Raw genomic sequence first — 12,500 nt, 5'->3', positions numbered from 1 at the left:
ATTGCACTTAACAGAGTGTTTTAAATCTGTAACCTTACGTCGTCTGACACTTTGACATCATTCTTATTTCCATTGATGTTGAAATGGAAGCTCCTTGAGGCGCCCTGGGCTGCCGCTGTACACTGCTTAGAGTGAAGAGCACAGACAAACAGCAGAATAAGGGACACATTACACCTCAATGCCAAGAAACATTAAAAAAAAAAAGAGAGCAACAGTTGGCTTAACTGTGATACATCATTTAAGCATAGCTTATGTCAATGACACAATGTGAATCGGTTAGGTTACATTAAAAAAATGCATATTTCAAAAAAATAAATAGACAAAATACGTTAAAAAGTCAAATAACAATGCAAACGTGGCCTTCTTTTATGAAGACGTTGTGCTAACGTGTCATACAATTGCTTTAGACACTACAGACAAGGACAAAAACAAGCTGCTCTGAGATGTTACACAAGGTGAAATTTCCGACGTTACGAAACGTCGCCGAAGGGGTTAAATGCAACTTCATGACTAACATAACTTAATTTAGGCACGGCCAAGTCAGCCAGGAATCATCACAAAATTGAAGCTGTAATATCCACCGTTTTAATATAGGTCTACTTACGGTTTTTGATGACAAAACCCGTTTTGATAGAAGTCGAGATGCTGCACACACGGTCGACATGATGACTGCTTCAGATGTAGTACCACGTCTCTGGCAGGAGAGGCGGTGTGGGACGGATAGATGTGGTGGAGAACACCGCCCACCGGACCAAACCACTTACGCAGTCAGCAATGGCGGGTGGAAGAATTTTAATCCGTTGCCTTCTATAAGTGGCTTAAGGAAAACCATGCATTTTACATACATCAATCTAAGCGCATAATATCAAAACTTGACGTGTCTATTTTTAATTAATAAAAACACCTCCGTTATGTACTCAAACGGATCTAATTTCCCACACCAAATCCCCTGTTGTTGGACAGAATGGTATATATTTTCATTGCGTAAAAACTTGTGTAATTGCGCTGTTCTACCAGGAAGAACTTATGCATAAGTGTCCGGGCTAAAGTGTTTTGGCTTTCAAGGTGAGCGCAGCTTCTACTCTTGTAGAATCCTTGTTGTTCGAGCAATAACAACGTTAACACAAGCGTGATGTTTAACTGGTTCTCTTGAGGGAAAACAGTCCTCTGGTGCACTGTGTCCTATCCCACTAAAGATACGGTCAAGTAGCAAGCTAATGTTTACTGCTACAGCCTGTCCCTCTGCAGCAGATGAGTTGTATTTGTAGAGCTCCCTGTGTTGTTCCTCATAATGTTATTATGAATTATTGTATTTCGAACTCACATATTATCACTGTTGTAAACAGGGAAACGTTGCTGGCTAGCTAGGCCCTAACGTTTTCTATTTATATAGTCTGTCATACCCTGTATACCCTGTCATACAATGGAAGGCACGGTGACTTACGTTAAAAGACGTCTTTTGGCCTTTTGAAGGTCATGCACTTAATAAGTAAATAAGCTCACTGTTATTAAAAGAAGTGAAAGGTGAGTATTGTGAACTCGGAGTCATGTACCCCTGTAACTCAGCAGGGCGTCTCCATGAACAACCTGAATGACCCTCCACGGTGGAACATAGAGCCGGAGCCGCGGGGAGGTGCTGCTGACGGGGGCAAATGGAACTACGCTCTCCTTGTGCCAATGCTGGGCCTGGCTGCCTTTCGTAAGTGTGCATAAATTACACTTTACAATTGCATTTCAGACATGATATGAATTTAGTTCAGTTAGATCATTTTCTTGAATCTTTACTACAAAGTCTTACTGTTGGGGTGTGTCATTCTGGTTTATTAATGAAAAAACTGATATCCTCCATATCTCACAAATACTAGATTGTTCTGTAACAATTGAGTTGAATCTGTATTCTGTATTTATATACATATAGCATACATAAATGTTAATAAACTACACAAACACATTCTCATGATGTTTCCACTAGTAGCCTAATGAGCCACTTCTTCCATTTCCGCGAAAAAGGCTGGATCTGGACGAGGGACTCCCAGAAGGAAATATACGACGTGAAGACACGCCATGACCTGGACGTAGCCTCCGTGACCCACGACCTGGAGCTGAAGTACCGGGACGCCCTGCGGGACACCCAGCGCTCGGCCGCCGGCCTGGAGCTGGCCCTGGAGAAGGAGCGGCACCGCGTGCAGGGCTACCGGCAGGCCCTCACCTCCCAGAGCCAGCAGCTCATGGAGGAGCGCCGGCAGCTCGAGTCCCAGCGCCGGGCCCTGGATCAGGAGAAGACCCGGCAGCTGGAGTCGGGAGCGGCCGCCGAGCTGCTCCGCCAGGCGCTGGCCCGGGAGGAGGAGCGGAGCCAGCGCGCCCAGGCGGCGGTGCGGGACCTGGAGGAGCAGCTGGTGGAGAGGCAGGGGGCCTTCTGCAGTCTCCTGCTGCCCCGCGACCGGCGCTACGAGATGGAGAAGAACCTGCTGCTGCGCGCCGCCAAGGAGCCCGAGCTCCAGGAGCTGGAGGGGCTGGAGGGAGACCTCAGGGACATCTTCAAGAACGACCGCTACTGCGCCGACGTGATGAACATGAACAAGCGCAAGAACGGCGGCCTCATGTGGCTCTACCTCAGGTACTGGGAGCTGCAGGTCACGCTGCAGAAGCACCAGCGGGCGGAGCAGGCGCTGAAGGGAGAACCTGTCACCCCCCCACCCAAGTGAAACACCCAGCGGGCAGAGTAGGCGCTGAAGGGAGAACCGTTCACCCCCCCACCCAAGTGAAACACCCAGCGGGCAGAGCAGGCGCTAAAGGGAGAACCTGTCACCCCCCCCACCCAAGTGACCCTTGCCCTGGAAGGAAAGCCATAACCTGTAAGTGATTTCTGAAGATCCACCGTCCCAAAGGTCATAGGTCACTACCCCGATCCACCCCCCCAAAGGTCAAAGGTCACTACCCTGATCTACCACCCCTTCACTTCACTTTAGTTCACTTCTCTAGTCCTCCAAGAGAATGGCAGTGGACGCCGCCAAGGTTAGTGAAGTTCTGCTGCTGGATGGTTGACGATCGCCCAGGGGAGAATACTCCTGCCGCACAAACGCATGGGTATGAGCCATTTATTATAATCTTATGAGATTATAGGCTGACTGTCTCTGCAACACAATCACTCCAATGATGGTCAGTTTGATCAGTTTTATTCCCGTAAAAAAAATCTTTGTTGTCTTTATTTTTTCTCTCCACTTAAGGTAAAGAATGCTGTAGATATCACTTTCAAATTGTATGTTATGTCCTGGGATTGCTGCCAATGGAATCAGTTACTCAATGAAAATGAGGTTGCCGTGTGTGTGTGTTATGTTGCACCCAGTCTTGTATGGGGCCCATTTGTTACATGAACATGTTTCTTTCATGTTTTTATTCCTGTTTTTATTCCTGTTTGTCATTGTCATCATTGATGGATTAAACAATACAGTGTCCAAAGGAAATGCACTGTGTAGATGAACACTACAAGTCTGTGAAGTGTGCTTTCCATTCATGTTAAACTTTTTAAAAGGAAGTGTGATACTGCACCAAAGGCCATGATTAATAAATTCCTGGGAATGTGAAACCTTTTATAATTTAAGGGTTAGGAGGTAGGGTTTCTCCACACACAATCTGATTTTGTGTTTTATTATTAAATGAGCTGTGTAATTTTGAAGAATGTGTATTCAGTGAATGGGCTATGGCCTATGGCAAGCGTCAATACAAATACACAGTCGAAGGCCAATCACTCCAAATATCATTCCATGGATGGGCAGTCCATGGATAACTCATAGCTTTTAATATTTCATCCATAGTGAATTCAGTTTCTGCTGTGTTGAACCTGAATGTTCAGTTCTCTCCAGTGTTCCCCATATTTCCATATTTGTCCACAAGATGGCAGTCTAAGATAGCAGATTACTACTGTCTCTTGCACACAGAATGTCAACTACAATCTGCAATAACCTTCCTCACTTCATATACACTTTCGTATGCATAGTTCACTCCTTACTCCACAACGTTATTTGTGACCTGTCATGATTATATTACATCTTTTTAGACAGTATCATTGTCGAACATTTAAAACTTAAGTCACCAGTATCACCTTCAGGGATAGGCTATCATTGTTTTACTCTACTCTCTACATGTTTGCATGGTTTAATAGCCTATTGGCTGTGTTGCATCTCCCATAAACTTAAAAGTGTCTGGTGTTTTTAAAAAAACTTGTCTGCAACAGGCTTACGTGCCATCTTTCAACACAGACCAAAGTTACTGACCGGTCGAGCACAACAAACATTATAGCTCACAGGTTGTCATCAGATGGATCCAAACAATTAAGAATACACACTAAGTCCAGTCCGGTTCTTGTGATGTCTCCTCCAGCCAACCTGCGTTCCATCGCAGCCATCACTTGCCTCGGGCTCCAGCGCGCACTGAACATTAGGCGCGGGACGCTCTGAAGTCTAGGCGACTCGGTTGTATCGTCGGTGGAATGTCCCGACATATCTGTGAAGGATCTTTTTTGTAAGTGCAAACGCCTATGAGTGAAGCTTTGTCAAATTCCACACTGGAGCGATCTTCTGCCGGTATGGGCTTCTGGTTTAATTCAGTCTGCAATGCAATATTCTTGGGCACAAAAAGTGGTAGTGGCAGAACATTCCTGTAGGGCAATTCGTATCTGCGCATTTTGTCTCCGTATCTTCCCATGCGGAGAGTTTGGTCAGGGTGCCTGCGCACCACGAAATGCGTCCACTGCTTCTGCTCGAAGGTTTCCTTCCGCAAAGAATTGTTTTCAAGAAGATTCACACTGAAGAGAAAAAAAACTAATGTTAATGACCATGAAAAATATTACTCCATCAAAACTTCTCTGTGTTTAAGCTTACATTAGTGAATGTCAATAGTGTTCACAATTGTATTCTTTTCATTTACATTTAGTCATTAAGCAGACGCTTTTCTCAAAAGCGACGTACAAGGGAGAATTATTATACTCAATAATGTACTTGATGTTGGAAATAACTTCGAGGAAATGTCGAGATTGCTTTTACACATAAGCAACAGTAACAGATAGCATTAATTTAAAATGTGCTAATTTTATTTAATCACAGTTACATACTTCTCCTCGGGCCTCGTTTCCATCACCACGTCCAACCAGGTAGCTTCATAGCCCTCTCTCCTCTGCTCATTCTTCTCCTTGAAATCAGTGTAAGAGTTCACCAGGCAGGAGCGGGGGGTTCTACTGAGGCAGTGCATCTTCGTCCTTTTGAGACTGACCTTTAATCCGCCTGATTTGAATGATTCAATTCAATTTTATTTATATAGCGCCATAACAATACAATTGCCCCTAGGCGCTTTACAGAGCCCAGAGCCTGAACCCCCTTAGTGCAAGCACAATGGCAACAGGGGCAAGAAAAAACTCCCTGTTAGGCAGGAAGAAACCTTACCTTATGATGCCTTATCTTCAAGTGACCTTTGCCTCTGTGGTTAGCCAGTGCCACGCTAAGGGCTCCCCCTACCCCCTTAAATAATGCCGCATCTATTTTTAGCCCACTACGCCATGGCAGATGTCCTCATATTGGTTTACTACAACATATGAATTGAGGCGGTGACTAATCCCAGGTCAATCTCATGGATATACATCATAGCTGCTCCAGGGGGGGCGAGAGTGACATGTACGGCTCATCTTTCTTAAACATGACCCAGGGGCTCTGTGGGGTCTTTATCAAGTGCTGGAGGCAAATGTATGGATCCAAATCAAATCATCACTAATTAAATGACATGACATTTCTTTCTATTAGAGAAGTAGTCCCCACATCACAAGAAAGGCCTGCTAGTGAGCTAAGTTAGTGTGCAAATCACCAACAAAGGCTATTCAACAATTACTATTATTTTAAAAATAATCTATTGATTATGAAAGATTAATTCGGTCATTGGAGGCTGTGAATAATCACCTGCCTAACTTGAATGTTTCAGAGACCATAGAAGTTAAAAATACTCTAAGGTGAGAATTTCTCAGACACTGGTAATATCTGGAGGTCTTGTTCTGTGAAAGAGCTGTCAGCGCCTAAGAGGCATAGACAAGGTGGTGAGAGACTGGACTCATGTGGCCATGAAGTCATGACATCACCTGGATGCCCCACAGCCACTGCTAACATATGCAGAACGAGAGGACCGCCGCAGTCAAGAATTCCAACCGGCCCTCTTTGAGGTCTTGATAATGGATGTTCATATCTTTTCATTTTAAAGCAGACAAGGTGTCCTCTGTAGCCGTGCTGGAATAATGTCATGTAATCGGAATCTTGCCATGCCACACAGGACATCCATCACACAGTTATCTTTGTTTTGTTTTTTTTTCACAAGGAGATTGAGTGCATTGTTATCTCTCGTCACGGCAACGCTTGCTAATGGCCTTGGGGAAGAGCAGTATTATCTACACACAAACGTCTTAACGTTAGGCTTTAACCTTGAATTTAGGAAAAAGTTTTATCTTTTATATAGAAACAAACACACTGCTTTTAGAATTAAGGAGGCGCTGAACGCAAAGAATGTGTGTGAATTCAACTCATTCCAAGGTCTGACGGCCTCAACAATGATCTCAGTTACGCAATGTCTTTTTCTCCAAAGTAAATGACAGGCAATCGTACAAATGGATGATGTAAATAACTCACTACAGAGTATTAGCTGTGCCCACGGGAGCGTTCAAGATTGAGAAGAAAAAGAAATGGCCAGCCTCTCTGATGGGGAGGAATGTGTTGAGACTGACGGGGAATTCTTCTAGTGCATTCCACACAAGGTGCAGCTTCAGATTTCAGAGGTTGCAGCCAACAGCACTTTACCTCAGGAACAGATACCCCACTGCCTGCCAACATCAGGGTCTGGGTAAGGAACGTCTCCTCTCTGTAACGGGACACCTCCCCAGCAGGGTGTGTGTGTGTGTGTGTGTGTGTGTGTGTGTTTGTGTGTGTTTGTGTTTGTTTTTGTGTGTGTGTTTGTGTGAGTGTGTGTTTGTGTGAGTGTGTGTTTGTGTGTGCGTGTGTTTGTTTGTGCGTGTGTTTGTGTGCGCGTGTGTTTGTGTGTGCGTGTGTTTGTGTGTGTTTGTATGTGCATGTGTGTTTGTGTTTGTTTGTGTGTGTGTTTGTTTTTGTTTTTGTGTTTGTGTGTGTGTGTGTCTTTGTCTGTGCGTGTTTTTGTGTGTACGTGTGTTTGTGTGTGCGTGTTTTTGTGTGTATGTGTGTTAGTGTGTGTGTGTGTGTGTGTGTGTGTGTGTGTGTGTTTGTGTGTGCGTGTGTACGTGTGTTTGTATGTGCGTTTCTGTGTGTGTGTTTGTGTTTGTGTGTGGTAGTGTGTGTGTACATCGCGTGATGGATGGAGCGATGAGAACGCCTCACCCCAGTGAAACAGATCCTGCCTTGCATTGGCTGGAACACTGTGGTAAAAAGACATTTCTCTGTCAAGAGACAACACACACACACACACACACACACACACACACACACACACACACACACACACACACACACACACACACACACACACACATCCTTGAGGTAACCTCTCTAAAGTCGTTACCCAATAACAAGAGACAACATCCTTGAGGTAACCTTTCTAAAGTCGTTACCCAATTATGACATTCCACCACTATGTTCAATGTATGGTCGACATCACAGAAAGTAGATTCAGGGTATCAATACAAATCGCTCACTTCTTGCTACTTCCAAATACTGGAAAGAGTGTCAAATTCACTGAAGTATTATTTGTACCACTAACCTGACATTAAAGTGAAGGCCTGGAAATGTGCATGATATTTGAGTGGCCCATCTATTCCATGACACGTGTATGTGGGGGTGTTGAGTCAGAAGATTCTATCATTCTACGGTGACATCAGAGGTGGAGCATGTAACAGGCAATCATAGACCATGACATCAGAACAGACCGTCCTCATTTTTCATCGACTTTGAGAATCCCCTAATGGTTTTTCATTTCTTCTAGGGGAAAGTTTCCTTCATGGAGATGCAGACATGGCAAATAGCTTCTTTTAGCTAAATGCGATTTATGTAGGCCTACATTTCAAAGCCACAAACAAATGTTATTTTCAGTGTTATAGAATAACTCAAACTCAATATGATGCTAAGGTTATCTCATCTAAACAAGACACAATATACCAGGGCTTATTATATGAAGCACAAAACTGTCAACTGTCATATCCCTTGTGTCAACACAAGCTATGTCATTCGAGTAGACTAGCTAATGTCTGCTGACACTAACACATTAAATCCTGACCAATGTCCAAACGGACTTTTTGTATTTCCTCCTCCTTGGATACAGCTATAAATATCCTCTGTGAGTTTGGAAAAACAAATTCATTTATCCAGGGCAACTTGGCATTGAAGACACTTGCTGGGTTTTCGTCTAACTCATTAACATATTTTAAGTGTATTCCTGAAAATTCGACCAAAGAAAGTCTGTAGGCTACATACTTCCATCTGACGTGTTAAAAAATGACACTTTTCTAATCGAGAGAGAGAGAGAGAGAGTTGTGAACAGTTGTGTTCAAAACATAAGGTTGTCAGGGCAACTTTACCGGAAACGCCTTATAAAATCACAGCAAATGTTATTTTATGTGAATAAACACATTTCCATCAACCTTAGCCACATTATATTCTGTTTAAAAATCGGGAGCTACTCTGCAGAGCCACTTGGTGACATTGGTGGGAATAATATTACTGCGTCGCCACACGCTACTGCCTGGCCACAACATCAATAACTCGCTTGGCTACGATTTAATAAGGCAAGGGAATGAGATAACTACGTTGTGGACCGAGTTAATATGGCGTGCGAACTTGATAACTAGCTACGGAATCTGTTGTTTACTGACAACAGATGGTGAGCTTCATAGGGCTATTAACACGCACGAAACATAGATAGGCCTACATTTGATTTAATTGTAATCTTTTAACTTAATCTATAATACAATCTCTTGTGGTTAAGCACAGCTTCATCATTAGGAAAAGACACTTGCACACCTGCTAAAAATGCAGACATGCTGACATTGGGCAAAAGCTCCATAGCACAAAAGATTGTTTAAATACAATTTTTATCAAGCCATAACTTGCCAAATATGTAACTATGTGGCCAATTACTTTAGAAGTTAAAGACATCTAGTGTACAACAATCCTTGAAAATCATCTAGCATGAAAAGTTCAAAAGTAATGACTCGTGGAACCTTTTTTTGCAGTAGAATTAGGTCCATGTACCCTTTTAAAAGTCTCTCAAATAGGCTACTAAAGAAGATAGGCCTACAACTACTGAGTACAATGGCAGTATTTACATGAGGTGTAAAGCAAATCCAAGATGGTCAGTTGGGAGGCCTCTGTTGATTTCACACGCAGTGACCCACATGCTAAATCCACTCTTCAGAGCGCGCCTGGTGTTGTAAACAACAGATTCTTTATCTTGTGGCCATGCATGATTAAGATGTGGCCGCAATTTAATTATCATTTCCCACGCTTTATCAAATCGCGGCCACATCTAATTTCCACGTCTTGCTCACTCGTGGCCAAACATTACTAACTGGTGGCTACTGGCCAGGCATTGGGTCCGCCATACAATAACATTTCCATCCGCTGTGCTATGCGAATTCAAAAGGGACACTCTCCTAATAGGCTGTGAGTTCAAAACTAGAGTTGTGCTCAGGGCAACTTTAACGAAACACGTGATAAAATCTCAACAAATGCGATTTGATGCGAATACACCAGTTACATCAACCTTAGTCACATTATATCCTGTGCAAATCATTTTATGTTAATTTCAAGCGTTTCCACTTGGGATTATATACTTATATACATATTCGAATGGTAAACATTCACATTTAAAAGTCGGACGGAAACCCAGCTAATGGGGCAGACAGTGCTTTAGCTTGATGGTCTACATAGGGCTTGACATGATGTAGGGTGTGTGTAATGTATCTCACATGGGCTTTACGGCCTACACTCAGTGACAGCTACAGGTGCAGCCAGATGAACACCGTACATGTGCGCATAGCACAACCCCGCAGATGACGTCTACTCACTGTACAGGTCTGTCCTCGCTAACTGTGGTTACACGTGATCCAAGGGTGTACGTGTGGTACGACCTGTTGGAAAACCAGGGCAAAGCTGACGGCGTGTCACCACGGGCGAGTCGAGCTAGACTCCAGATGCCTGCCTGCACGCCTACGGGATTACCGCGGGTCCCAGCACTGGGGGGGGGATTTGATGTGTGTGCGGGAGTGAGGAGAAAACGACGCTTGCGACTCCCGCGAAATATAAAAAAATATATAATGAAATAAAAGTAGATTTTTCTGTTCTGTAACAACATAATTTCATTCGTGTTTCTATGTGAGCAGCAATAGTATTTTAAATAGGCTAAGCAGGCGCAAAATTGGTAGTAGGCTAGGCCTATTTACGCGTGGCATTTTCCTGGGAGAGAACCGGACCGGACTGGAAAATCCTTACCGTGTGAAGGTCCACCTGCGAAATGTTGCTTACGGGGGTGGGACAAAGGTGAACGATGCGGGCCGAAGCGGGTCATGATCTTGACTGCGCGAGCGGGACTAAAAAATCCACCCCACGCAGACCTTTGTTTGAATGGACGCATGACGCTATGATGTTTGAGGAACAGCGGACACACAATACTGCGATCCTAACATATGTGAAGAGAAAGCTACTTCAAGGGGACTGACTGTAAACTGTTGAAGTTTACCACAGAGATGCATGATAAAAGGTATACCAGTGCAGCGAAAACGGCTTGCGATTAAATAAGGGGATACTTTGGTGCCACAACACATATGAATCATATGTACGAAAAATAAATAACAAAAATATGAAAGTATTGAAAGAAGTATATTCTTAGATTTCTGATTAAAAGCAGTTCACAATGTAACCGATAAAAAAGCGACATCTTGTGGCTTGCCAGAGCATATGTTGGGATGGACAAGCGATGCACCTGCGCGTGTTAGAACATGAAATAGTCCTTAAATGAACCCCACCGACACTAAAACAAAACGAATAAAGACTGAATGCAGGTTAAACGCTGCTGACACGATGATACCGGGACCAGGTGGGTTTCTGTTAATGCGCATCAAATTTTTGCGCGTTTTGTTCCCAGGTAATTTCCAACCAGCTCAGCTTGAGATACCGGTATCAAGCTATCTGTGAAATCTTAAATTTCGACAGGACACAAAGAGTTAAATTGTCCAAATCATCCAATGATCGAGTACTGGTAGAGGAGGAAGCAGGAAGTAGTGCACACGGTTTGCATCGAGCCAGAGCCCACTGTTGTCTCGGGCGTACCTCTCAGGTCTCCCTTTGGGCCATGTCAGGGAGGGACATTTTTCACATTTGCTAATCGGACTTTCAAATGGGTGGTGCTTTCGATTGCCTAGCTGTCTTTTGTTTTTTTAAATAGAGGGATGCGTATCAACAGATGTGTCAGTGTCACAGTGAAGACACTGCGGCGGTGGGGAAGGACCGGATCAACCACACGTTATTGATAATAAAGTAAGTAGTCTATTCAACTATCGTGATAATGAGCTCTATCAAACAGCATTAGCCTGTTTTCTAGAGAAATAATTCGAATACCGGCTATAATTTTTTTTTAAAAGGGGTGGGGGGGCTGGCAACTTTGAGCAGAGCAACTTTGGAGTCTGAGTAGGATTTCATTTTTCATATCTGTTTAAATCAGTATAAATAGGCTATTTTGAAAACAAAAGTGATCCATATACTAAAAATCAATGTGTATTTTTCTCGAAAAAACTGCAGTTAAAAAAAAACATGACTATTGCATTACCACTGCGTCAGGAGGTTGGAATTAAAATCTGACATCTAGTAACATTTTATCCACATCAGGTCTTTGCGTAGAGAGGATATTTAAGTGCGTGACTTTGTGTAGGGTTAGAAAAAAAAATGTTGTCGGTCACGTCATGCGTTGAAGTTCGTGATTCTGGTAAGACGCGCCGCAGTGAAATAGGCAGCATTTCTTATCTGGGAAACCTCAGCCTCCAAATACACACCTGGCTGCTGCAGTCAGGCATCGCGTTATAGAGACGATCCTAAAGAAGAGGCCAAGTGCACCTCAATGTATGAAACAGCTTAAAGTATCAATAGGGAGTTCTTATCCAAAATTAGTAAGCTAACTACCTAAAAGGCATGCAAAAACCTTGCAAACGCCACCTAACAGCCCAGCTGGCACTGATAGAAGCTTGCCAACACACTAACTGGTGTCTTTTGGCAGTATAGCTGGCAATGTCATGCGTGTAAAATCTTTTCTTCCATTTTGCCAGGGGGCTCCAGCCCGTTACACAGAACTACATAGGGCATATCTTGGACGGATAGTGGTGGTGTTTATCTGTCCTTCACATGACCATATGCTATTAAAATGAATTTGAGGATGGAACCAAAACTAGTTGCCTATAAAACCATACCTCAAAAAGTGTCAAATTGTTGCATAGTGCTACTTTAACCGCGTAG

At 43.5% G+C, this 12,500-nt stretch overlaps 3 protein-coding genes across 6 annotated transcripts in view; 1 reads left to right on the top strand and 2 right to left on the bottom strand.

Moving 5' to 3' along the window:
• Positions 1–724, bottom strand: part of LOC308380279 (succinate dehydrogenase [ubiquinone] flavoprotein subunit, mitochondrial-like) — a 9,735-nt gene extending 9,011 nt beyond the window's left edge. Inside the window, exons 1-2 of one of the 2 annotated variants that reach the window (XM_080857562.1) lie at positions 605–724; positions 39–125 (exon numbers count right to left, since the gene is read on the bottom strand). In XM_080857562.1, coding sequence (XP_080713688.1) covers positions 39–125; positions 605–664 — 147 coding nt within the window. In that variant the 5' untranslated portion in view covers positions 665–724. The remainder of the gene's footprint in view (positions 1–38; positions 126–604) is intronic. The other variant, XM_080857563.1, reaches the window with a different exon arrangement.
• A 277-nt stretch (positions 725–1,001) lies between these two features.
• ccdc127a (coiled-coil domain containing 127a) lies at positions 1,002–3,601 on the top strand. Of its 3 annotated transcripts, none has more exons than XM_080857567.1 (3): positions 1,002–1,065; positions 1,567–1,699; positions 2,011–3,601. In XM_080857567.1, exons 2-3 carry the CDS (start codon positions 1,579–1,581, stop codon positions 2,703–2,705), a joined length of 816 nt encoding a protein of 271 aa, XP_080713693.1. In that variant the 5' UTR covers positions 1,002–1,065; positions 1,567–1,578; the 3' UTR covers positions 2,706–3,601. The 3 variants fall into 3 exon arrangements, with proteins under 3 accessions (XP_080713693.1, XP_080713694.1, XP_080713695.1); XM_080857568.1 differs by having other exon boundaries at positions 1,018–1,065; positions 1,570–1,699; XM_080857569.1 differs by lacking the exon at positions 1,002–1,065 and having other exon boundaries at positions 1,123–1,699.
• Positions 3,602–3,745: 144 nt separating this feature from the next.
• Positions 3,746–5,489, bottom strand: LOC308380288 (telethonin). The gene is made up of 3 exons (XM_080857574.1): positions 5,439–5,489; positions 5,111–5,279; positions 3,746–4,804 (listed from the first exon to the last, which is right to left on the bottom strand). The coding sequence occupies exons 2-3, from the start codon at positions 5,245–5,247 to the stop codon at positions 4,438–4,440; spliced, it is 504 nt and encodes a 167-aa protein (XP_080713700.1). The 5' UTR covers positions 5,248–5,279; positions 5,439–5,489; the 3' UTR covers positions 3,746–4,437.
• Positions 5,490–12,500: the final 7,011 nt, after the last annotated feature.

This window comes from Sprattus sprattus, assembly GCF_963457725.1.
Source record: "Sprattus sprattus genome assembly, chromosome: 19".
In the NCBI taxonomy this organism is placed as follows: domain Eukaryota; kingdom Metazoa; phylum Chordata; class Actinopteri; order Clupeiformes; family Clupeidae; genus Sprattus; species Sprattus sprattus.
The sequence above is the reverse complement of the archived record's forward strand: the minus strand, read 5'-3'. Positions and strand labels throughout refer to the sequence as shown.